The sequence below is a fragment of the Lates calcarifer genome, linkage group LG8 (assembly GCF_001640805.2).
Source record: "Lates calcarifer isolate ASB-BC8 linkage group LG8, TLL_Latcal_v3, whole genome shotgun sequence".
Classification (NCBI taxonomy): domain Eukaryota; kingdom Metazoa; phylum Chordata; class Actinopteri; family Centropomidae; genus Lates; species Lates calcarifer.
Window position 1 is genome coordinate 19,275,266 of NC_066840.1, and position 27,971 is coordinate 19,303,236.

The 27,971-nt window shown below is 40.2% G+C and overlaps 1 protein-coding gene across 1 annotated transcript in view; it reads left to right on the plus strand.

The window, feature by feature from the left end:
• Positions 1-27,971, plus strand: part of fgfrl1a (fibroblast growth factor receptor like 1a) — a 67,535-nt gene that overhangs the window by 31,261 nt on the left and 8,303 nt on the right. Inside the window, exon 5 of the mRNA XM_018693716.2 lies at positions 23,760-23,837. Coding sequence (XP_018549232.1) covers positions 23,760-23,837 — 78 coding nt within the window. The remainder of the gene's footprint in view (positions 1-23,759; positions 23,838-27,971) is intronic.

Below are 27,971 nucleotides of genomic sequence, written 5' to 3' on the forward strand. Positions count from 1 at the left end.
CACAGCTCAGCCCTCCCAGTTCAGTGTGATGATGCATGCACATTAAACGATTTCAAATTGTTGCTTCAGTCTACTTTTGTTTCACACCGAGCATCCAGCTTTTTAAAGGTGAACTCTGCTCCTTCATCCAGGTTTATTCTCTCTTCATTTAACTGGATTGCATGTGTGAGACTGCAGCTGTCTTCCAGCCAGAAACTAACACATCAGATCAGGTTGCGGACCCACATCATCTCTCTATCCCTCAGTTCCTCCATCCTGATACCTCCTCTGTTTTTGTGTTCTCAAATTTCAGAGTTTTTAATTGAGATATCTGGTGCCTCATCTGGAGAGGATGTAGAGGTGGCCAAGGTTTGCAGCCTAATTAGTATGAGTCATACACACACACACACACACACACACACACACACACAGAAATGTACGAATGCGTGTGATTGCACAGAGCCTAAAACAATCTCAAATAACCAAATCTCTTTCCTACACACACACACACACACACACCCTCACCAACCTAGTTCTAAACACACAAGGGCAGCTGTGCCTGTCTTGCTGTCTTTTCCCAAATGTGTGTGTGTGTGTGTGTGTGTGTGTGTGTGTGTGTGTAGGAGTTAGTGTTTTTACCGCCAGATTCTTCTCCTCAGGTTACACACACACCACGATTTTTTTTTTCGCTAATGGCAGAAAAATGCATGGAGCGAACCTGGAGCTGCAGCTCATTGGTTCGGAGAAACCGCTCAGTTGGTGTTCAGTTGAGGGTTTGAGGCCTCACAGGGGATGGAACGGGAGGGGGGGTCTCAATCCTGATTTACAGAACATGAAAAAGATGTTATTTTAAAATGCAGCCCAGAAATCATCGAGTGGTTTAGTCCCCCTGCTCTTGAACTACATTGCTGCTTTTACTAGCCTGGAATCAGATCCCACTAGAAGTTTCTTCCATATGTCTCACCTCCTGTTCCCCCCTTTGTTTGTGTCATTTGGATAAGAATACTAAAGATCAGGGGACATTTATTTTATTGTAGCATCAAATTTAGTTATAAAATTTTACAGATTGCTTTTATTTAGCCTTTATTTGGAAGTCTGCACTCAGCAAATACAGGGAGAGAACAAGGGAGATGACATATAACAAAGGTCTTAGGCAGTAATGAAACTGGCACAAAAGTAGAACCAGACCAGCATGACTGGTCATTAATTGTATAAACGTCTGTTTTTCTGTTTTTACCGTCACAGTCATTCCATGAGGCTCTGTATCAGATCTGCTTCGTTCATGTTAGTCCTCCTGTTGTAACAACATGCCGCCCTTACAGCGAGGTAGACAAAGCTGGATTCCCCGGAAATCAGGGTGGCACTGTGGTGAACAGAGATGTAAACATGCTGGTGTGTGTGTGTGTGTGTGTGTGTACCCACATATGAAATAGCATTGGGGGACTGTGGAGCTGCTGACAAGAGGAGTCGAGTTTCAAAAGCTGTTTTCTGCCTTGTTATTGAGTCCAGTAGAGACAAACACACACAGAGATGCAGATGCACAGAGATATATGTTCTGTATCTCTGCGCATATACTGTCAACAAGACCAGACAGGAAAACATTTGTTAGTTCATGCACATACACAGATTGACAGATGTGAACGAAATACACACACACAAGATTGCACACTCCTCAGGGGCCCTGGCCTCCATTTCACGGCTGTCTGTCCCACATCCTTTGGTTTTGCCTCGTTTCACTTCCAACAAAGACATGGAAAGAAGATGGACTGGAGGGAGACACAGAGAAAGAAAAGAGTCAAGCTTCTGCTTTTTCCTGGCTTCAGTCTGAAGATGTCAACAAGTCTGGAGAACAAAAAAGAATAATCATTGAAGTTTCGAAGAACCTGTGTCCTAACAGGATGAGATGTCACACTGGAATCCAAAACAGTGTGGGGATCAAGAGAGTTAATTTTACTGCATCTATTGAATCTCAAACTTCATAAATAGAGGAAAGAAAGAACAAGCTAACTAATACCTTCTACACTAATTAGCTGGCAGATGGTCTGTTAAAAGTATAACAGCTCAACACAGAGTAACATGGAGAAACAATAAAACATCAGGGGCATTGAAGATAACACACTGTTAGAGGATGTGATTTTTGTTGTTGTACGAAACAAGGACACAGTTGTGGTTCTTCTCAGAAAGTCAGCTTGTCACCTTCTCTCAGCTTCATCTCTCTTTGTTATTTCTCTTACCTACCTCTACTCTCTATCCTCGTTCTTCCTCCTCCTGTTTGCCTCCATGCTCCATTTACATCTGTATATGTGTGTGAGTGCGCATGTGAGGCAGGGAGTATGGCCCGCATCTGCTGATTTTATTCCAAGTCAAGCTCTCATAGACCCCTAATGGGCCTTAAATACCCTCTGATAGCTTTGACTTCAGTTCTCAGTATGAGATGCCATCTGTCAGTCAGCGAGCCTTTTTCTCGAGGCCCGAGTAGTGAGTCACCCTGAAGAGGAAATCCACCACAAAACTGAAGTGATGTGTGTATCATTACTGAGAGTTTCATAGCTATTGTTTCTCTGAGCCTTGAAATCAAATCTGAATTACATTCCTCCTAACAAATCTTCCAGCTTCCTCTCACTTGAATGTGCTATCATGCTACATTTATACTGCGTCAAATTTACTGTGAACGCAGCGTATTGACCAGGGAAAACTTCTGATGTCTGCTTCTACTTTTTCCCCCCACTGCTTAAGTTGAATTAATCAACAAAAACAGACATAGAAGCATCAACAAGTTACTTGGATTGATTCTTGATCGTAAAAAGATGTCATCCCTACGTTGCTTCTCATCCCTCACTCTGTTTCTTCCTTCACTCCCAGTCTTTGTAAATTCGGTTTCAGGGTGGAATTTGTCTCTCACTTTGTCTACCAGCTGTTCACAAAGTCTAAAGCAAACGTGTTTTCACTCTGGGTTTCCACAGCAACTCTCCCATAGCTAATATGAGGTGTAACTTTAATTTGCTGTGTGTGTTTTGGCATAGTGGGCATCCTTAGAGTAAAAAAAAATACAAGTATAATAAGTAACAAATGTAGCAGAATTTAAAACGGGGTATTTAGTGCAGTATTACTCATATCATGAAGTACATTCTGTCCCCCACATACATGTAAAACTATGTGGAAGTAAATATTTGAGGATGTGGGCTACTTTAAAAAGTATCTCAGTTCCTCAGTTTGTTTAATGTAATTAGGGCCCAACTCCTCAGTGTGAGTCCAGCACTAACAAAAAGATATGAGACAGGGGGGAGTGAAAGAGAGGGGGACGCAGACCCAGAAGGGGTCGAGGTGAAATCGACAGAAAGACTTATTGGTGATAATGAGGGAGGTGAGAGTGGATGAAACAGAGCCAGGTCAGTGTGAACTATTAGTTTACACAGTTAGATACATATATTTGGCATCAAATGTTTGGTTCTTTGGTTCTTGATTTAATTCAGTTTCCAGTTTTAAAAAGTTGTATTTTGGTTCGTGCATCGCGCCTTGTGATTAGACGATATTTAAGAGCTTTAAAGAAATGAGTCAATATTTGTAAAGCTGTATCAAATTTGTTACTATCGCTTAATTCATATGAATAAGTTCAGTGAATAAGCAACTGAGAGAACAGACATGTGAAAGGCATCAACAGATCCTCTCAAGGAGACACTCCACCTGCTCTTAAAGTGGGTGCTTATGGGAGATGTGTCCCACACCCCCTCACTTAACAACCAACCACCAAATCCTCACAACCTCACCCCAGCTACAGCTGAAAGGAAACAAGGTGCTTCAGCATCCCACTCAGCATAGCTCCCAGTCCCCTCACACGCAGTGACGACAACTCTACATTCTCGGCACGAGGGGTGAACCTCTTCCAAAACCTCATCAGTGCAAACACTCATACGCACACAAAGATTGCAAAAATGAGTCGGAGGAGGAGGAGGAGGAGGAAGTGGGGGGGGGGGTTTAGAAAGACGAGGGAGAGGCAGGGAGTACGACAGATGGAGGGATAGAGTCAAAAACTTCATCAAATACACAGGGAGGAACAGGTAGAATACTTGATAGATAAATCTTATTTTTTTGGGCCAGTATCTTTTGTTGAAAGTTAAATACAATTCTGATAATGATATATTGGCCAACAGTAGCTTTTAACACACTGTATACCATTTAAAAAACAGATTTTTTTAGTTTCACCAAGATACTGTAGGTTCTACGTGGCAAATTTTACAAATGAAAAGTACTTAAATTTCGTATTAATTATTGGCCTTCATATAAGCTGAGAATGCAACAAAAATTGAAGGACAAGAAGGCAAGTGAGAGGAAATGGAGGATTAGAACATTGAAGAGGAAATCAGAAGATATGGACGAGTAGGATTCAGAGATTCATCCAGATTCAGAAGGAAGGAAGGAGTGCACATGGGTGAGTGTGGGTATTTGTGTCTGATCACAGCAGTTAGCAGGGGAGCTGTGCACTTCTGAATAGACAGCTTAGTGGCCATTATACGGTCTGGAGGATTAGTCCTGTTCACTATTGTTACCCTCAGGAGGTACCAGCATGCACACACACACACACACAAACACTGTTTGAGGCACACAAACACACACACACACCTTATCTCCTTATTTCTTTGACTTTTTTTTCCTCTTTGATACACTAATTTTTTGTTTTTACTTCTTTATTATGTCTTTATCACATACTTACTCTGATACACCTATACCTAAAACACCAAAAACACACTCAGACGGTGCCTCCCAAACTCAGCCACCCCCCACCCCCTACCCTGTTACTTCATAATAGGCCAGTCTATTGACAGACCTGCTTGTTCGCTGAAGGAGTCTTTTCTCATTAGGGCTGGGATTTTGTCGCTGGCCCTGCAGGCTCCATTGTCCCACTCAGAGCGGGTTATTAGGCCTTCCCGCTGTAACAACCCCCCTGCTGAATAGACCTGAGAGGAGTGGAGAGCCTACGGAGAGCAGAACAGGGTCTGGCAATTAGCAAAGACATGTTTGAAGAGAGGAGGGAGAGAAAAAGAATGGAAGAATCAAGGAGAAAGAGAGAGCGGACCTGCGCTACAAAAAGGCTTCTTTTGAAGTTTTAGAAACTTTTGTCTGCTTTTTGCTGCTTCATTCTTGCGCCGTCATCAAAGCCAAAGGCTGGTTCTTCAGCACGCAATGTCCCTCCCTCCTCTTCGCTCTCTGTCCTTTCTTTTCTCTCATGTTCTTCTCCCATTCGTTACTCTTCTCCCCGAGAATGCATTTGTGTCAGTGCTGAAAAGCCCTGTATCTTCTGCAGCCGCTTTGATGTCTTAATGACGACGTGAAGAGCGAATTATGCTCAGACACCCCCCCCCCCCTTGTCACTCTTCAGATTCCTGTAGTTACATCTGGCTTTTCCAATCTCACTACACTGACAACAAGCAAGCAGGATGCAATGGAAAAACGCTCACATTGAGAGGGACAATAAAGGCAAAAAAAGGAGGGAAAAAAAACAGCAGGCATGGAAAAACTTATCAAAAGATTTATCACACTTTCAGCTATGTATCCCAAAGCCAGTGTTTTATCTAGATTTGATAAGCCTTATTGCCTATTCAATGTTTTCATGTCATGTGGTCGTAGGAGGAGGGTAGACTAAACCACCACCAGGCCATATCTTAGCACCAGGAAGTTTGATAACATGCTTTATCGCTTGTTTTTTTAAACATTTTATACGAGGTGAAACAGGCAGACAAAAAATAACCATTACAGAAAATGACTGGAGAGTGCAAATTATGTGTAATTTATACATAATGTGTATGTGATATAGACAATGTAACTGTAAAACAAGAAATGAGCTCCAACAGACAGTTTTGTTCTGAACCATCAGGTGTGTGTGTGTGTGTGTGTGTGTATGTGTGTGCATGTACTTACTTGTATAATGTCACCACATTCCTCCGCATTATATTTCACATAAATACATGCACAATATGTTTTTGCTGTGTTGTCAGGATAAGTGTGTGTGTGTGTGTGTGTGTGTGTGTGTGTGTGTGTGTGTGTGTGTGTGCAGTTTTCCCCACGGTCTTAGGCAAACACAGTGATGGTTCTGTGGCGCCTCTGCTATCAGCCTGAAGTTTGATCAGTGTGACAGCATGTTGAAAACTGATACACATGCACACACAAAAACACACACTCACACTGTGGCTATGACCATAATTTCTTAATTTACTTACTTTCTTCATTTCTTCTGTCTTGACTCCATTTTGCATTTGTGGGTATGTGTTTACACTATATTTTTGATTTAAGTTCTTTGTTTATCTGTTTTTATGTCTAAATGTCTACATGTCCGAATGGTTATTTCATTCTGTGCTCATCCTTTTGTGGTTCTTTTATCTAGCACAATGAATTCAACGCCATTTAATTCCCTTTCAACTACAGATGTTTTGAGCTGTTACAAGATTGTCCACGCTTTCATTCAAGGCTAACATCCTTAGACAATTTTTCTGTACGCAAGTGTTGCTTTGATAGGGGTTTTGGAGCGGTTCGTGCCAGCATTCGTCAGATTTAAGCCAGCGTGACAAGCCGAGTGTGTCCTTTTCGGTTCTCTGCTGTAACTCTACTTGGCCCGAAGTCCAGAGCTCTCCCAACAAGTGAAAACAGAAGTAAGAAAAAAGGAAGGGAGAGCGGAGGATGTGTAGATGCTGTCAGACATGTCGTTAAACGACGATGAGAACAAGCAGCAGAGTTAAGCCCCTGTCAGCCCCCGCAGACCTTTCTCCTCCTACCGTACTACTACTGGTGTTCTGCAGCTATCCTTCCAAGACTCTGAGCATGTGTTGTCTTAAATGCCACCATTTCCGAAACTAAGAAAAATGCAATCATATACATGTATGTACGTACCCAAATGGGATTGGAAAAGAGTTGGTGAGCCTAACGAGTGTGAAATCCACTCAACCCGTAACTGACCTTAAAATAAGAAATTCTCGTGATAGCAGCAATGTGTGTTGCTTACTTAGACAAGGGCACATCTACCACATACAACTGCCTGATTCATTGTGTTACCTACCAAATCTTAGAGTCTAAACTTGGAGCAGGCATGTACTGCAAGACTGAACATATGCAATCATCTGCCTCGCTGAAATGTTCTCTAGCAAAACGCTGACTATTGGAGGTGAGTAAGCAGCAAGAGAGCATCCCACTGAGAGGAGAGAAAAAGTTGCTTTATTATTAATCCAAAAAGAGCCCTGAGTAACATAAATAAGTGTTGAACAAAGCAGACATCAGGGGTGAGTCATGTTGAAACGTCGCCCAGCGGGTGCATCATGATGAGCAGGTTAGTTTTACATTGTTGTAAATAGTTGTTCATCAAAGACAGCCTGTCAGCATGTAGCCTCACACAGCAGAGCGTGCCAGCATCTTTGAAGTTAAACAGGACAACCGCATATTCTTAACACACACACACACACACTTAAACACATACACAAGAGCATGTAAGTGCACGTTGGCACACTTGTGAGCATGCACGCACCTCTATGCAGAAATAATCTTACATGCAAGTATTTGCAAGGCAAACAAGCTCATGCACACACTCGTACACGTGGATATGACATACTCACATTAAAGAGATTCAGTAGTTGCTTTGAAGTGTGACTTGTTTTAAGGCCTCTCGTACATTCCAGCAGGGATCACAGTGGAGTTTAGCACTCAGTACTGAGCCAAAGCAGCAGTAGGCAGAGCTGGGTCACACAGAAGCCCCTAATAATTTATCATTTTACATTATTTACATTATTGACTTTCCTGATTCCTACTGGATGGGTGATTAACAGTATTAGGGTGCTCTGAAAGAAGCAGTCATATCCTGAGAAATATATCATGTAAAATGTCAGTGAATGTAATTTCTCTGTCACTTTAAATGTATTTACTTAATTACCAGTAAACACATGCAAAAAGCACTTTACCATTTTTTTTAATTACCATCAAATTATACCTACCTGGATTTACTTTTTCTACTTCTACAGTAACTTTTTCCACTGTACAGTACTTTGGAATCATGGACATCACGGACATGGACATTAATGGAAATGCCATTAGGCATGATAAATGGTCATTAATAGAGTAGATGAGTCTTATGTGAATAAAATGACTGAGATTTAAGAGAGTGCTTATGTTATTTGTGGGACACTAAACATAGAAATATTCTTCATGTCCTCTCCACCTCATGTGGCCTCACAGCAGCTGTGATTGCACCTATGGCCCACTGTGAAAATGAATTCAGGAATGTAAGATAAGAAGGAGGTCAAATGGGGAGAAAACTACTAAAGTACTAATGAGTGGATATTTAACTGGAGTATAATTTGATACAGGGAAGAGCAGGGTGGGCGAGAGGGAGAGAATGATTGAGAGTTCAAAGTGCTGAGCCGAGGCCGGCGGTGTGTGTTTCAAAGGCGGCGCGTGGCAATGGATGTGAGAGATTCATTAATTCAGCAAAGCAAAGCGCTGCCTTGATGTTTACTAGAGTTACACATGCAGCAGCTGGACGTACGCACAGACAGGTACAAATACATTACGCACGTAAATGCACTTGGATGCCAAAGACAGCGTCCTCACATTAAGGCAGATGCACACATAAATACATGCAGATGTACTAATACACACGTCCAATAAGTACACATTGTGTACACATGTGCTAATGCAGTCAGACACATGCTCATTCACATAACACTTAATGGCACATACACAGACACAGTCAATAACACTGAAACACCCAGCAACACAAGTACAGGGAAAAATAAATAAAAATAAAGATAAACGCACATACACAGAACACACTCACACTCACACACACACTTGCATCCAGTAACAAAGACACATACTGTTTCTTCATTAAATCACTCTTTTACAGCCTGGGGCTCTGTGGTCTATGAGGATTTATTCTCTTGCCTCTTGACAAAACGTCTTTGCTTTCTAAGACAACAGGGCAGTTTAACAATGATATACGATGGCCACGAGCACATTATTAAGTCATTTCACCATCCGTCATCCTTAAGAAATAACGTAACATAATGTTTCTGCCTCCTGGTAAGCAGTGGACCATCACATGACAGAGAAGCAATACTTCACTGATGGGGACATCATCTATTTTTGGGATATGACGGCAGTTTTTTTTATAAGCCAGGATGGTTTGAGGTTGGAGCAAATTACTAAATATATCTGACTAAGTGCACCTTAAATTGACAGAGCACCATCAGAATCCTATCTGAGAATATCTCTTACCCAAACTTTTTTAGCTTATAATCTCTTAAAACAAGGCAATGACTACCTGTGACCCTTTGTCACATGTGGCCTATATCTGCAATTCATTTTCAGAGGCCTTGAAAAGTAACTAATATTTGAAAGAATCTATCCTGTGCCCTCACAACCACTGCTCTATACCTTTCAACTCCCAGACAGCAAGCATGGACTTGTGTCTTGCACTTATTCGTTGTCATTTTTGGGAACTCGAAACTGACATAAGTGGACACAAATAACTGCTGTTGTTTAGGGTGTAAGCAGAGTTTTTGGGAAGAATGGGCTACTTTTTTTCAGTCAATGACCACAGGAATAAATCAGACTGAAAAACGCTAAGTACACTGATGATAGCATCTTTTAACATTGTTTAAGGGAATATAGTCTAATGCACACCTGGTAGACAGGTGCGTAGGGGAGTGACATCATGGTAAAGTAGATTGTGAACTCCCACACACTAGACCTTTGTTATATTAGTCTAAATTCTCTTATATTATATGGACCTTGAGATTCATTGTTTGTCTTTTTTTTATGTGAGTCTTTGATGCTATAATTGTCTAAAGGTGTTCAACTCCTTTTTTGGCTGGTTGTCACCATCTGTTGCTCTTCCAGTATAAGGCTGTTGTTGTTTCATGTGAGTTTAATGTGTGACCAAGGCGTATTCAATAAACTTAAAGGGTTTACTACCTTCTTTAGCTTAGTTTGAGGGTAAAATTTTCCTTTAAAACCATGTCTGTTTAGTTCATTTAGAGCTGCCTGCATTCCTTTGGTGTCACACATATGTAACCTACATACTGTATGTTGACACACACACTTTGTTTCCACTTCTGTGATCTCACAGCTCCCCCCGTGAGCAGCGGATGTGAAGTAATTCAATAATTCCCCTGAATCATATCTGTCCCTGACTGGATCACCTCCATCATGTAAATCTGCCAGGTGGACGGTAAAGGCTTTAGGCTGCTGCTGTGCTTTTGCCAGATTCCTGTTTTGCGTCCATATCATCTCCATTTTAGGCAAATCTCAGTCTGTGTCGCATGCTTGACCCCGCTGCTCCATCAATGAAGTGTGAACAGTGATGTAAAACAGCTATGTGAATAAGCACACACACTGCAGATGCGGAGATAAAGGCACTTCCTCAGGCGCGCACACACACACACACACACACACACACACACATATGCATATGGAAAGACAGAGCAAAAGAAAGAAAGTGAAGGAAGACCAGGAGGCTACCTTAGCTTTATTCACAGACTTAAAACAACACAATTAACTTGTCCAGATCCAGATCTGTATTAACACACACACACAAAACCGAAAATTTGATCCCTAACTGTATGTTTTCAGAACTCATAAACCCCATCACTGTATGACGTTTATGAGCAAGTGTGGAACCACTTGCGCCTCGCGCCTGTATGTTATTTCATCGTTCTGTTGATATTTTACGCTCTGACACAGTCCATGTTCAGCATTGGAGGAGCCCGAGGTTCTTTGTGTGTTTTCTCACCATTGGTTTTCTCAACATTTTTCATGTCATAACCAAACCCAGGCCTTGTAGTTAACTTAAACCTGACCGCCAAGGGTAAATGGCTCGTGCCTGGCCACAGCATCTGAAAATATACCAGAGCTGAATCCACAAGTAACTCTGCTGGAAAATTGATCTGTACTTGTTAACGGCACATAAAAATGTGGCATGTTAATCGCATATTGTGTATTGGGATAAAAATCAGATGGAGATTGGATGGGGCAGTATTTATGCTTTGTCAGCTGGAAGCGACACAGTTGAACTCTCTCTTCCTTCCCCTCAATGTTACAGTGAAAAAGGTTCACTGAAATACTTGGAGTCAGAATTAGAAGATAATGTGATACTTTATTGATCCCCAGTGAAAAAATTTCCTTTCTTTCGCTGCCTTGCAGGGAGGGTCAGGGGCCAGGGTCGGCAGTAGGAAGGTAGATTGGAATTTTGTTTCTTTACTCAAGGACACCCAAAGGAGAAATCTTTCTTATACCGATACTGATTTCTTTATTGCTGCAGTTGTGTTCTTTTTTTAGAGCTGCTACAGCGTCTCTGTCAACTAAAAATGACGCTTATTGCTCGTTATCATCTGTTTTGTTTCAGGGCTGTGGTTTTGTCTTTTGCATGTAATGATGAGAGACTTGAATCTGCTGCTTTATTGTTCTATCACAGTTTGGACGAGGGTATCAGCTAGGAGCTTAGAAATTCAATATGAAGTAATTTAGAAAAGGACATGGTTAGGGTGAGAAGAGTGAGAGAACAGTATCCTCTAATACAGCTGTACAATGGATCTATAGAAGTTGCAGTGCTGAGGGGTCTGGAACTATTTTCAGCCTTTAGGGGTGCAGATTTTACTTCCTGGAACAGAATTTTATTGCTGAGTAGTTTTAGCCAAAACTCTGCTCCCTGGCTTAAATTAGTTACCTGGAAGGGTTAGCTTATTGAGGATTTTGTCAAGAGGAACTAGGAACTTTTCTGCTCTGGCATTTCTTTTTCTGTTATTCAGCACTCAGCCCACTGCCTGACCTTCATCCTAAGCCATATGTATTTTCAAGAAAGAACTTTTTTCAACAGTTACATTATTGAGGAGTGAAACACAATAACACCAGATGTATTGAGCTGGGATCATACGAATATATTCAACTTGTGCCATAAAAAATGTCTGTTTTAACTACAAGGACGCTGTGTGTGTGTGTGTGTGTGTGTGTGTGTGTGTGTAGTTCATGGCTTCCTGATTGATCCCACAATTCGTCACTTGCTATCCTTACCATAAAACACACGCAGACAGCCATCTTTAGCTGCACTGACTTAGACAGGGTGAGTTTTTACCCACTGTTTTGTGAAAGTTGAGGCAGAAAGACATAGATGATTGCCAGCAACACAGTGGTAAATCAGTTTATATTGAGTTAAAGGTTGTAATGAAGCTATTTAATGGTGCCTGGTTTGAAAAACAAAGCATATGAAATAACAGAAAGATGGATGATTGGTCAGTTTACTCTAATTATCAAATGTTGTATTTTCTCAGTCTAGTCTGGGTTCTCTCTCTGTTTGATATGATCGTAGAAGTAGGGGAATTTTGTAGAACGAGACATTTTGTCATACACACTGAAACGTGCGTCACCAGGCCTTGTTATACACATGGAAAACACAGCTTCAAAGGAAGCAAGAGTTTGTGGTGAATACAATGTCAGTGGTTTGATGAATCAATGAGGCAACTGGCAAACGGCCTAACCTGTCTCAATTCCTGCTTCACGCCCCCTTTAAAATCTGAATAATGTTCAAAAATATGATTGTTCACTGTATGTTTAGTCTTACAATTCCTTCCGGTGTGTTCGTGGACTCACTGAGTGACTGACAGCTGGACAGACAAACTCGGACGTGCCGCTGCCTGGCCAAGGCCAAAGTGAATTTAACAGGCCTGACACATACCAGACATGCACACACACACACACACACACACACACACACACACATACATACATACTGAAGGTTAACCCAAGAGTGGAAACGAGCGCCTCTGCCTCCTCAAAGAATGACGCTACATTATTTATTCCTGAATGTGTGTGTGTGTGTATGTGTGGACAGAGTGGAAACAGCAGGTTGCTTTTTTTCATGACCATACAGTCACCCTCCTCCTCTTGCAGCCACTCATACCTCAAACACACACACACATACACACACACAGGTGGCTGTAATTAGTGTGTTGAGCCCATTCATGGCACAAGATCAAACTGCAGTCCGCTGGGCTTCAGGAAATACAGAGCTCTGCTCAGAGTTAGACACACACACTTATCCACACATTTGTAGATGAATGCACCTTCACTCTTTATTTGTCTTGTTCTCTCTCTAATGTGATGCTGGCATACAAAAGGTTCCCCCTAAAACTGTTTTTGTTTAGTCTGTGAAGCGAAACAGAACTCTGTTTGACTTTGCTGTAGAAACTTATGGACTCAATGTTTACTTCTGCAGGCAGAGAACACAGACAGAGAAGGTGGAGAGCAGGGGATTATGAGTGAGATAAGCCTGAAATGTCCAACATCTCCAATCAACCTTAAGAATACACACAGTTGGTTTTTGCTGCAGCAGTAAGCAGAACTTAACACAGCTGGACCAGCTGGGCACAAGGTTATAAAAGCAGTAATAATGCTTCTGGAGGAAAAGCTTGTAGCTCTCTGTGGTCAGATCTCTATATTGATGACCAGGCATGTCTCTCCATGTGCTGCTCTTTCACTTTGTTATTCTAACATGACTAGAATTATTGAATGATTAAAAAAAAAAAAATAGGCCATTTTGTAATAAAACTCTGAATGTCTTTACCATGGGATTGAAAAGGAAACATAGTGCACACAGTGAACATTGTTTAATTTGGCAGTTCTTCTTCTTTGACAGTCAAGGTCTTGGTCAGGTTTTTTAACCTCACTAAAGACCTCACTAAAAACTTCTGAGTTTACAATATTAAGTGTGAAGACTACCTCTCTTTATGTCTTGTATACTGCTTTTCACATGCTATATTCATTCACTACCCAGTCATTTTTAGCTGTTGTCCCATTATTGATTTTAAAAAAAAAGTCCCGAGGACCAGTTTGATATGTCCTGTATGTTTGTGAATGATGTACTAGTGTTGACTGACTTGATTATTTGTAACTGATCAACTGTACCTTTAGGTTGTATGTATGTCTTTGGTCTGTTTGTCTCGTAGTACAGACAAACCTTACTTAACCAGTGTCAGGTGAAATTTGGTGTAATGTTTGGCCATGGGCCAGGTAGATCTGGTTTTGTATATAGGGGTTTCCATTAAGTCTTGTCAGCAGTCCAAGGCATTTCTTTTTTCAAACTGTAGAGAATTATGATAATGTCTTCAAACCTTTGGTGCTTCCTATGCAGACCCGCTTTGCCCGTCAGGCCTCAGAACAAACTCTGTTCTGTCTGAGCCGCAGCTTGCTTCACAGTCAGTCATACGGCAACCTAATTCTAAGTTAAACATTGCACATTCTGTTCCATTACAAAAAGTTTAAGAAGTGATATGAATCGGTGATGAAAACCTTTTTGGATCCAGTGAGTTTGGAAAAATTTAAACTGCTTACTCTCAAGTTCCAAGACGACATGTCAAGTGCACTACTGATCAAAATTGTTTTCGATCCCACTTTAAGAAAATCTGTTAAAGTGCACACATGGACACTGCACACTTTCAGCCCAAAGAGCACTAAAGAGTACAGTCTAGACCTGCTCTACATGAAAAATTTATGTCTTCAGACTTAGATTTTTATCCAATCACAACAGTCCAACACCCAAATATACAGAATTTACATTGACGTAAACCTAATGACTGTAAATACGAGGTGAAACCAACACATCTCTGGCTTGGTAAATGATCAGAATTGCTGCCAATTAAGTTTTGGTCAGTATATTTCAGTCATTTGAATCTCCACAACCTCTTTCTCTCTTTCGTTACACCTACAAAGGGAGGAATAAGACCCATGAAATCACACACACACATGCACACACACACTATACCGCTTAATGCCTTTCTTCATTTTGAAACAAAAAACCTGTGTGAATCAACCACATTACTGGATTGCTATGTGACAATAGCTTGTATATAATTGCATGTATGTCTATGTTATTGAGTCTGTGTGTGTGTGTGTGTGTGTGTGTGTGTGTGTGTGTGTGTGTGAGAGAGAGAGAGAGAGAGAGATTTGTTCACACACATAGGTTTGTACCAAATAGGCCAGAAAGCTGGAAGCAATTCCCAGACGAACGCTGACGTGTGTTCATCATATTTCAGAGAGCTCGAGCTCAGAATGCCACAACTTGTAATCACATTTGTAAATAGCATCGTAAAGTTGCGCTCGTAAAAGGTTTGCTGTTGTCTTGGCCTGGTCCAAGGGGGCCAAAGGATAGGGGAGGGGAGGTGACTATTTGGAGCAGAAAACGCTGTCAGGTGTTGGTGTGTGAGTGTGTGTGTGTGTGTGTGTCTGCATGGGTATGATTACGAGTGGTAATGAGATCAAATGTTCCAGAAACATTTCAGAGCATGGGGATTTTTTTAACCTGGAAATTGGTTCACTTGGTTTGTATGTGTGTGATTCAGTGATTTAATGAACGTTGGAAAAAGTCATCACCTCAAACACACGTCATTAGTGCGATCAGTGGCCACTAAATACCCCAGGCTTACACACACACACACACACACACACACACACGTATAAGCTGTTAATCTGTCATGTAAAGCCAGTGTTGTCGCTCATACAGAGTAGCAGTTAACTATAGTGTACGACTGTCTGTTCTGTGGTTGCAGTTAATAAATCTCTTTCCACACTGTCGCCTTTTTCTCTCCAACTCTGTCTTTTCATCTCTCTCCCGCTGCCTCTTGACCTCTTCTAAAAGTCAGTCAGATCCCGTCTTGTTCACTCTCTTTCTCCGTCGCAGCCCGTTTCAGTGTCTCTCTCTCATGCTGTTAATGGAGGACTGTGTAGCAGCACAAGTTATAATGATTTCCATAAGGCTACACAGCCTCTCCACAGGCAAGAGTGTAAATCACAGTGACGTTTGTGTGTGTGTGTGTGTGTGTGTGTGTGTGTGTGTGTGTGTGTGTGTGTGTGTGTGTGTGTGTGGACCATGTGTCAGAACAATTGATGTATGATTTTTTTTATCCTACATTGGCGTCTTTGTGACATGGCTAGAGGACAGTCCTATGGCCTGGTGATTAAAATCGATTCTAGCATAAAGGTCACTGGAAAAGACTTGGACTTGCAAGGACCAAAGAAGCTAAAATCACAGTAAAATTTGACCTGAAACTAATCATTATTCTCATTATCAGTTGATCTTTGAAAAGATCACTACCTTCATCACACAATGCAAGGTCCAAGAAGGTCAAAAACATCAAATTATGGAGAAGATTGTGTTAATGTATCTGTTTTTATTAATTATTTAATTGCTTCATCTATTAAAAAGTAAAACAAAAACTGTGAAAAAGGCTGATCATAAAATCAACGAGTCCAAATGTATATCCGCAGACCTCTTTTTTTTTTTTTGGTCCAATCAACAGCCCAACACCCAAAAACACTGAATTTAGAGATATAAAATGGAGAGAAACCACAAATTCTCATATTTGACATGCTGAAACCAGCATATTTTGGCAGTTTTTCTTAATAAATGGTCAGAATTGTTGCCACGTAATTTGCATTTAATCATTCTGGTACTATATTACATTATCCTTAAGCACAAAAGTAAATTCTTGTTCTTAGAAATAGAAGTTTGAGAAAACACTCCTAACTCAAAGGGTAATTTGGTCATAAAACTTTTAGGACTACTCTGAACATAAAACCTAAAAAATCTGAAGAGATGCAACTGAGCAAACCCCTTTCACTCCTGAATAAGATTATCTGTTACAGCTGGAAACTCCAGAAAAGGTATTAGAAAATTTGAGTTTGATTTTTATTAAATTTCTGTATCATGATCCTGAACTCTTTGCTGATTCACTAAAATATCACTAGCATTCTGCAGATTCTTTTTCACTACAAAATCTTTTTATTCAGGTATTTATTTGTTCTTTCAACAAATTAAGAAAAAAAACTATTTTCGCATTCATATCCATGTCTGTTTATACTTTGTGCAGTCTATCATCAGTGGTTTTGTGTTTGCCGGCTGCATTAAACAGTTACTGTCCATAGAGGATTACATGAGCTGCTAATTACATCTGAAACACAACCCATACTGTAGACAGAAGATCTCCAACAACATGTACAGTATTACATTTTGGATCTAGAGCTACAGCATGTAAATCTAATCATTCATTACAGCGATACTGTGTGTAATGTTGCAATGTCTTGTAACGAAATCCATATAAATATTCCTAGAATGACTGTGGCTGGAGAGAAAAGTATGTCTGGAACGTGGGGTCAAAATGCAGGACAACTGTGGTGTAATACAGAGAGAGGGAGACAGACAAACATGAAGACAGAGAGAGAGAGAGATTTTATGTCTCTCTCTTTACCCCTCCAGTTTCAAAAACGTGTTATCACTTGTGTTATTCCATCACCCACAATAAGAAGCATACAACGTAAGAATAAACCACACAACATGTGGTTTCATTGTTTTCAGAGTATCATTGAACATACAGAGTTATAATGACAGTGTGTGTTTTAGTAGGGGGTCAGTGCACTGACAGGCTAAGCAACTGCTGAAGGACAAATATTGTTTATTCTGCTGGTTGTTACAGTAGATGGGTTTGAAGGAGGAGAACTTTATTTAAGAAAGGGGTTTAAAATTTCATCCCTTTAACACACACATTCAGCATTTATCATGTTATCCTGCTACCCAAGCATTTTTAAAAGTAATCCATAAATCTCTGTGGTCACTATAATTGCACCTACCAGGGGTCACTGTAACTAAAGCTAAACTGAGGTCCTGAGATTACAAGGTCATCTGACATATTTCTGTGTATGAAGTTATCTTCTTTGTCTTTTCATAGTTACTAACACTTCTCTAAATAAACTGAAAATGTGAAGTGCTAAACTCAACAATCTTCATCAGGAAAGAGTTAAACTACAGACTATTTTTTGTACTGGTAAAAGGCTGAATAATCATTTATATAAACTGAGATTAGACAGAGCCAGGGATTCCTTTTTAACAAAAAAGGTAAAGGTTATTGCTAAAAACAATCATAGACAAATCTACTTTGATCATTTTTGCTTTATACCTTAAAAAACTGCAAATTGATCGACTGTATAGTCATATAGATTGGGGAACAAGTAAAAAAATAGGACTATAAAAAAACTTTGAAAAGTGAAAGGATTAAATCCTAGCTTGTAAATTAACAAAAGGCCCTTTAAACAGACTACATGGCCTGGAAAAAATAATGATATGATTGAAATCTTTCAGATGTGATTGAAAGCTACAGCTACTAAATGGACCGTGCCATGAGACTGTTTTCTCAATTTATGTTTCCAGTGTCGACAATGAACTCTGAGTCTCAGTGAAAGAATAAAGCTTTATTGTACAATAACCTGCTTTGAACATGCCTCATTTAGGCTGGTTATCAAGTTAAAATTAGAGCCAAATTGCAATTTATTAAAACCTTGAAGATCATTTACGGGCATTTCTGATCATTTACGTATTGTGCAGTTGAGTTAAACTTCAACTTTGGTTTAAAAAAAAAAAATAAATAAACTGCAATTCCCTGCAATATTTAAAGCAGTCTGAAGCAAAAATAAACCATCCTGGGACCTGGGTTTAGCAGAACAATGTCTGTTCCTCCAGTGTTATGTAAAACTTGTTCACTTGTGGCTGCTCCTGTCTGAATTGTGAAGTAAAGTCTGGATGAAGTGTCAGGCAAGCTGTACCATGGTCATTTTTAGAGGACTAACGGTGGTTTACTGGGTTAGTCAGACACACACACTCACATCAGGACTGCTGATTTTGGCCCTGATGCTGCAACAACCAGCGGTCAGTAGGAGCTGACACAGAAACATCTCTCCCTCTCTTTCCCTCACACATCAGCTTTAACTCCTGCACACACAGAGGTTCTGTCCACATATCCAGTGTCTCTACATTAAAACCTGGAAGGACATGACCCTTTAGGAAAACACTGGCCCCCTGGACACATTCACACATACAAACACACTCACACTCAACACATACACTAACACACTGGACAGTTGGGACTCATATTTCTGAGTGTGCTCATGTCCAATCACTACCTTTTCTCTACAGACCTGAAAGTAAATACAAGAAGGGGTTATACAAATATACATACACACACTCACACAGGGGCACCCAGCCAGTGAATGTGTGAAATGTAGCACACTGTTGAACCCCCCACCCACACACCCACGTATATTAAAAGAGAGAGGAATGAAAAGAACACAGGCACAAAATGAACTTTGGAATAAGATGAATAATGATTTAAAAAGGAGTACAACACTCATAAATAATATAAGTAGTATGGCTGATATCTTTTATACTCTCTATACAAGAAAAGAGGTTCAAATTTTAAACAAAAAATAACTGCAAGCAAATATCTGACACTCCACTATATATCCAGTGCTTGCATGGTCGCATGAAAATTTCCTCCCACATCATCTGCAAGTACTGCGGTAAAACTATGAAGACATACAATGATACATGTGGGACACAAGCAAAGACAAGTGACAAGAAATTAATCAGAACCATATGGCAAAATCAGAAGATACAGTGACACAAAAGTGCATTGTTTTTTATTCTAATTTGTCTTTGTCTTCATAGTTTTACCATTTTTGTGTGTGAGTGGTTTTTAGTCATTAATGACTTTTTAGTCATTAATGAAATTAATAAAAACCAAAAGAGAGAGAACTGACACAAGATTTAGCAATACCTTTTCAGCCATTGGAAATTTTTCTGTATCCTTTACTCTGCGGCAGTTATCCTTATTTTTAGGCTATTGTGGACATGACTGCTTAATGGCAATATTGGTTCCTTATATGTTTTTTTTGTATCAATTTGATTAAGTACCTTGATTTTAATATTCTAGAGTAGCCAAAAAGAGACATTACTCTCTGGTTATTTCATTCATAAGCACTTTCTCTATTGATTTTTCAGAAAATGCACTCTACCACAGTACATATCAATATTACAGAATAAAATTACAATTACCATGATGGAAGATCTTATCCATGTGACCCATCCCTCAACTGAAAGATGACCGAATGACTACCATTAGTGTTTGAACTAGAACTATAGCTAAAATTTACACCAAGTATACAGTATGCAGTTACTCACATGAACAGACTGCTCTGCTGTAATTATGTTGGCTTGAGGAGTTTGCAGTAGGTGGATCCCTAAATTTAAACTGAAACAGGCATAACAATGTTTTTAAAGAACACAGATTTTGGAGACTTATCCTGTGCAGTGTAAGCCATTGAATGTGTCACATTACAATTTGATATTGTTTTTAGTAAAATGGAACAGTGCACACACTCGTTTATACCACTTGCCTTCATGTGTATGTGTGTGTGTATTGGTTGTTGTAGATACCAGCCAAAGTATCTGGCCGAACATTAGAAGGTGGAACAGGATCAGAAGAAAACATTTTGTTTATTGAAAACAGCTGAAGCTGGGAGGGAATATGTTTTCTACTCTGTGTGTGTTCAACTTGAAACAAACAGCGAAACATTAACTCCACCCCCCTCCCTAACCCCAACCCTTCACTCGTATAACGGAGCTGAAGAAAGGTGTAAAACTGACTCTGCTGGCAGGAATATTTTCTGAAGGCCGGATGTCGAACACGCTGACAGACATGTGATTTGTAGCTTTAACACCGAAAGACACTGTTACAGTTTTACTCACTGAAGGACTATAAGGTTTTAAAAGGTGTCACATCCCAAACATAAAAGTATATATATGTGAGGGAATGGCTTTTTCAGCAGGAGTCTTGGGTGACAAAGCTGTGCACAAGAGTATGGTGTTAATAACTCTATAGTTAGTCAGACCACACACATTCAGTTTCCTCTCTCTGCTCTCTGAACATCTTTGGATGAAAGCTTCCTCTTCAAGTCATGGGTGAAGTGATAATGGAGAAGTCAGCTGGTCGTCTGTGCCACATCATGCATTTATAGTCAGACATTAACTCTATATTGACATTAATAGCCACGTCTCCACTGTTGGACTAAGTTTATACGAATGTAGAAATCTTGACACAAAGGCTTCTTTTTTTTGGTTATTTCAGGAGTCTTCTCTTTAACAGCTGTGTCTTAATATTATAGACCCTAACTTCGATGTCCTGTATAGAAAAACTTAATCTTATGGTATCTAATTAACGTCACCCAAATGTCAGTGATTACTCACCTTCATGTATGACAAAACTCTAGGGGCATATTTGTTAAAGTGCAGTCATTTGACTCTGAACATTTAGATTAAGGTGCATGGGGAGTTTGGAGACATTTAGTCCTTATATAGGACAGCTGGTATTGTCTGCATCTGATGATGTCAGGACAGGATCACATTCAATGGTCAGAGGTTGCTTTATTCACCGAAGAGAGGAAGTCACCTTAATCAGTGACACAACTATGCAAATGCCACTTAAATAGCAAAGACACAGAACATATTTAAAGTAATTGGCAATCAAGTATTCGTACAGCAACCAATCAGCATCTGGCACTTGATCAAGAACAAAATTAGAGACTGACACAGTATAAAAATGATTTACTAACCCCTAAAACACTGAATATAGAGGATATTAATACATATACAAGTAGTAGGTAGATAGTGTATAGTTCCATAATGAACAGGTCAAACACTAGCTCAAAATATCTACAATAGGATATAAAAAATAAGAACTTAACCCTCTAGATTTATTTTGCTTGGCCACTATACTCTACTCCACAGTTCCTCAGCATACAGGGTGCCTGGATAGAGGACATGTATCTCTTCATCTAAGTCTTTAAATTATCTGATCTATTAGAGTAAATTATATTGTTAATCATGCCACATGCTAGAAGATTTTCTGTATCCTGTTGTTGATTTGTCTCTGTATCAGTATCACAGTATACAGCTGCTATACATTCAGTATATATGTTTTGAATTACTTTGATGCTCTGGATGTATGGCTGTACTGTATGGACAGTGGAAGCGGTCCAACCCCCCTCTGTGAGAGGGTCTGTAGGAGGTCTGCCAAGCAAGGTTTACAGGCTCGCACCAGGCCTGGGGGAGGGTTTGCTAGCCGTTAAGAGTGCTAAACCATGTTCCCCCTTTCAGATCAGACCCCCATGCCGCTCGGCTTCAAACGCACTGCCCTTTCTCAGAACACGCTGTGCATGTGGCAGGAGGGAGGGATGAAGGGGGGAGTCAGAGGGAGGGAGGGAAGGAGGGGATGGAGGAGTGAGGTTCGACGGGAATACCGGCACCTCAAGTTACCATTTAGTTAAATAACGCCAGAACACACGCACCCACACATGCACGGACACACCCATGCAGGAATTTATATCACACACACAAAGATACACATAGACACACACACACATGCAGGGCCTGTACCACGCGGCCCTGCCTGCTATTAATACCAGCCCCGAGGATGCAGGTCATGCCTGGCATTTTCATTTCAAATGCGTCTTTTATTCCATCATCCAAATAGTGATGCTTTAAAGAGATTTGGCGCAGTATTAAACACTCAGAGCTTTCAGGTGGTCTTCTAAAAATCCACACACTGATCCGTATACGTACCAACATGCATGATAAACATATCCATTTACAATTACGCGCACACTCTCATGCACTTTCTGCAGGTGGTCCATTTTCTTTCTTCCTATAACTACCATCAGGTTTTGGTTGAAGTTTCAGGTTCAAGCCAAGTTAACTGCTCAAACATCCCCCCATCCCCCACTATGTATTTTGACAGACCTGATGTTGCACTGTACCAGACCCCCACCGCCCCCCAAACCTCCCTGTTAAAGGGCCCCTCGGATACATTGGTTCCATCTTGAAGTGGCTCCTAGCGTGAAGGTCCAGACAGATGTTTGTATCTTTTTGGTGATCAATGGGAAGACATGCTGACTGAAGGAAACTGATACACCAGCATGAGAGCGAAAGCAACATGATACAGTAGAGTACAGTAGATAGATACAATATGAGGTTATTGAAAAAAAAATTTATACTTTCTTTTTTTTCCTGAAAGGTAATTTTCCTCTTTTTCGATGTTTAAGACAAAAATTTATGATCACACTTTCACATTGGCGTGAGTCAGGAATTAGTAATTTCAGGGCTAAAAGGTAGAGGCATGATAGTTGTAGCATTCACTTTATGGCTTTCATCACCAGTGATTTGCAGCAGCAACAAGTCTCTGGCACAGTCACACTAATGGACAGACATACTGTATCATATTATTTGTCATTTGATTTTCTGGTTTGACAAGAAATGTGATGCTGGTCCATTGCCCAGAGGTTTGAAATACATGGTGGGGTGTTTAGGGCAGAGCGCTGGCAGCAAAGTGAGTTTGAAAGCCAGAGATCTCAGCATGTGGTGCAGTAATTGTTCTGTCACATTTGTCAGCATTGCTTCATGCTCAAGATGCTTTGACATCTTGAACTGTAGCACTTCAGTCTAACGTTTACCCGCCAGTTTGGGAAATCCGGTCACAAGTCTTCCTATGAACAGCCTCCTTTTCTAAACACTGATCCACCTGTGTTTTTCTACTTTTACTGTTGAGGAGTATTTACCATAAAGAAAATGGTGTACTTCAACGATTATACTTCAAGACCCCACACTAAAACAATTGTATCATATAAAGCAACTGTCAGATTCTAATGCTAAAAAAACAGATTCCTCCCTAAATCCCATCCACCCTTGAGGCTTAACAACAGTTGGATGTAGAAATCGTGATGTTATCAGGAAAATTACCATTCAAGAGATTATTTCTTTGTCTGATGGTTGGAGTTTCCTGCATCAGGACACCTCCTAGATCATATTATTCATGATCAACTTTTCAGAAGTTGTCACTAACTTTTTGTCTTTCCCTCTATGTCTTCAGATGACTCCAGCTCAAGAGGTGGAGCAGGGATGGCTAATGGTGACTCTGAACATGCCCCAGAGCTGGCTGGGAAACTGGGTAAGTACTCTCTGATGTCATGAATATAGATGTATAAAACTTTGGAAATTAATAGGAAGCCTTGAAGTGACACCTTAGATAGCTGAGAGTGTGTAACATTTTTTTACATACAGTACACACAGTAGCTGATTGTACAATAAACACCTTGCAAACTGTCAGAGGGTAGGAGGTGAGGGTACATGCCCACACACAGACACAGAAATACACACAGCCACACATCAGGGTGGTTGTTTGCATAGATAATTGGCTCTGACAGAGTGGAGAGCAGTCTATTTGTGTGAGGTGTGATTTGGTGGGACACATTCCTCACCCCCCACCCCCTCCCAAGTCACCCTGGACCCCAGTCATGTAACTTAACCCTCCTTTCTTTGCTTGTTGTTATCCTTTTATCTAACTGCTTTTCCTTCCTCCCTCTCTTTATCTGTCATAAATGTCAATGCACACTTACACTTTCATTTGCTCTTTTGTTGCATTCTCCCTCTTTCTGTTTTTTTTAATCACACATTTTTAAACACACACTTTCTCTTTTTCTATTTACCTCTCTGTGCTCACACATAACCAAGTATGCACACTCACTGCTTTGGCTAAGGCAGTGTTGAGACCAACTGTAGCCCTGTGTGAAAATTGCAGCCACCTTATTTATGTGAAAGAGGCCAGTCCAGTCTTGTAGCAGGGGTTCCAACATATGGGGGCTTCAGAAAAAAATTGCAGTAAGTCAGCAAAAGAGTTGATCCTGGCTCAACTTTTGCCACAACGCAATGTCATCTAACCAGGCTCTGTGGTTGCCACTCAAATAGATAACGCAACGTAACTGCATTTTTGACCAGTGCTTCTGTATAACGTTGCAGCATGGCTGTACTTCCAGCTGTAGTTTGCTAAGAAGTAGTCACAGCAGTTAACTCTCTACAAAACTGCAAATTGTTGTATATTTCTGTTTGTATGCAGATAAACAAACAAGATATGTGTAAAATACTAAGCTGTAGGGGTGATGTTTGGCATATTTTTGAATTCTTAATAGAGCCAGACTAGCTATTTCCTGTCTTTATGCTAAGCTAGACTAACTGCCTCTTCATGCCATACTTCATGCACAGAAACAAGATTGGTTTCAATACTATCATCTAAAATCAGACTTTATTTAAATATTCCCAAGGTACCAATTTCAACCCAAATATTCACCTTAAACCAGAGATAAATGTAATCCTAATTCTTACACTAATGCCTACACAAGTCAAACATCAGCCAGAATGACCTCATTTAGCAAAAATCTCTATTATCTCAGAGTCTAAAATCAGTGTTGGAAATCACAATGCTTTTTCACACACACACACACACACACACACTTTCTTTTACTCTCTCTCTCTCTCTGGCACACTGTCTGATCAAAGGCGGTCTGTCAGAGGGTCAGTAGTATTTTTACACTGTGAAGTGTGGTGTTGAAGTGGCCCCAGAGACCCAGAACAAGCCTGCCCTTTCGCCTGTTCTGGCTCTCACCTTCTCCCCTCTTCCCTCTCTCTATCACCGCTTTCTCAGTTTGCCCTCAGTTTGTCTCCTCTCTCTGTTTTTCTTTCTTTCTGCCTCTTTATGTGCCCTCTCTCTTACCTTTACTTTTTTTTATTGGTTTAACTTGGTCTCTTTCTCTTTGTTCTCAATTTTTCTGCAATCACTCCAGGTTTATTCATCTGTTTTTAGCAATCTGTCAGTCCTCTGTATGTTTTAACCTTCATATGAACTCCGCTCTTTCTCTTTCCATCTGTTTCCTTCTTAACTTTTGTTTGATTTGGTTCAGCGTAGACATTGTAAATCAGTTCATTTCAGTTGCACCTTGTTCATTCTCTAACCTCATCTTCATCCAAACCCTTCACTTCACTTCAGATGAGCTGCACTTTGCTTTGGCTCTTCCCTCCTCTTCTCAGTTAATTTTAGCTGAAGCAAGTGCAGCTGAATTTAAAGTCAGACATTGCCAAAACATTAAACTATTAATCATTGTCTTCTACTTCTCCTCCACTCTATTTTCCTCACCCTCTGTTAGATCTATTGACTCAGTGTGCTCACAGTTCAGCTGTAGTCCAGTAGCTTTTCTCAGACTCATGGGGGACAAAGGCGAGACTTAAAAGCCTTTTGGGTATGTTTTTTTTGTCATCCTGCCCAGCTTCGGGGTCGGTCAGCAGAGAGCTATATTCCGCTGAGTAATGCAGCCGTAGTGAAATCTCCAGATTTGAGCGCACAAACCCATCACATAACTCTCCCCCCTGTTTGTTTACCCAGAGCTAGAATAATAACTGTGTCCAAAGAAAGAGACGCAACTGCAGTAGTTTCAGGGTGATTTATGCTCCGCTTGATGGCTATCTGCTAGAACATGAGGGCTGTAAAATCAAGCGCTCCTGTGAATGATTTCCCCCCCCCTCTCTCCCCGTTTCTTTTTTCCTCTTTGATCTGTTTTCACTGCCTGTTGATTGTTGTGTTTTTGTAAAGAGGGATATGTGTGTATGAATAAATACATAGTAGTTCCAGTGTGGGTGGGGGTGCATATTTTTCAATGGCTTGATTGGGTTAAGTCATGCAACTGTATGGAGGGATGTGGTTGTTTGAATAGGGGGTATGTGGTTAACTGGCCATTTTATGTTTTGTAAGGAAGGATTTGCATGGGTGAAAGGATGTTTTGGTGTGATACCATTCACTGTCTGGCTTTTTATGACTTGTGCACAGATATGCATTCATGACCGGATATCTACAGTGATGTTACAGAGCCGTCAAGCAGGTTTCTGGGTTTTACAGTCAATTCTCATGTTAAATATGTGGCTTTTTTTAAGAGTAGCAGAGGCATATAACCTGGGGCAAAAGGTGCTGGATCAGTGGAAAATAACAAATCTGTTGTGTGTCTATGTATTTGCATGTTGATGTGTGTGTGTGTGTTTCCCGGTCATGTGAGTAAGTCTTTTGTGTCAGAGAGAAGAGGAAGTGATTCAGAATTTTTTCTTAAACAAAACAATTAGGGTTTATTACAGCAAATTAAGGTTGTATATACCAAGAGGCACAGTGCCATATGTTGTTACTGCACAACATGGAATTCCTGGCACTGCCTGCGGGGATGACTTCAGCCTGTCTAACTCTCCTTACACTGCAAAAAATAGTCATCTAAATCTTGTATTCAGGCCTAAAATTCACCCAGTCTTAAAAAAGAAAAGTGTGCAGGCTGAGGTTATTCAGTTTGTTCCTAATTCCATTTTTTTCTTGTTTACAAAGGTCAGAATGTTTGAAGAAGGAAAAACAGAAGCCTCTTCACACCAGGCATAAATATATACTTGTGTAGATACAGATTGTTATTAACTTCAAAGAAATTGATTTCATGGTCCATAATGGAAGGTTACGCAGCAGTGCTGAATGTTCGTGAGGCAGAAAATTAATCTGTAATCACATTAGTTGCTGCAGATTAAGTAACTAGGAAAAAACAACGCACAGTTCATAAAGCCAAGCAAACATGCGTATAATATCAGTATGATTATAGAGAGTTGCTCCTAGTACCTTTTGGATAATGCAGTGTTTCATCCAGACATTTTAATTCATTCTTCTTTCTATCCTAAAAGAAAGTTGTTATTTTGCAGTAACTTAATCCACTGCTGCATTCCCAAAAAGAGAAACAGTGGAAGTGCACAACAGGTTAACCTTAGGGTTTTAGGAACAAACTCCAAATAAAAGTCTTAAAAGACAAGTGAAAGCAACACAGAATGCAAAAATAAAAAAAAGAGTTTATATCTCCAATAACAAAAATTGTCTCTGGGAAGAAAACTAATATAATCTGAAACACAGGCTTGAAACATTTCTGAACCCTCCCTCCGTGTCACAGCCTTCTCACATAATGTGGCTTTGATCGCTCGTTACGTCTAATAAAAGTGTCAAATAAGAATCTGATGAATTCCATGACCTTTCACAATCTGTTCTCCTTTCACTGGCCTGAAGAACAGAACACTGCTTGTAAATATAAAACTGCTCCTTAAACCCTTTATCTCTGCTAATTACTTCTGCTGTTCTCTCCTTGTCTGCCCTCCTTCTTTTATATCTGTGGCTGACTGAGCAGCAGAAAGAGAGTTTCTTTGTGTTATATATATCTTTAAATTAACATCTGTAATTGAAACT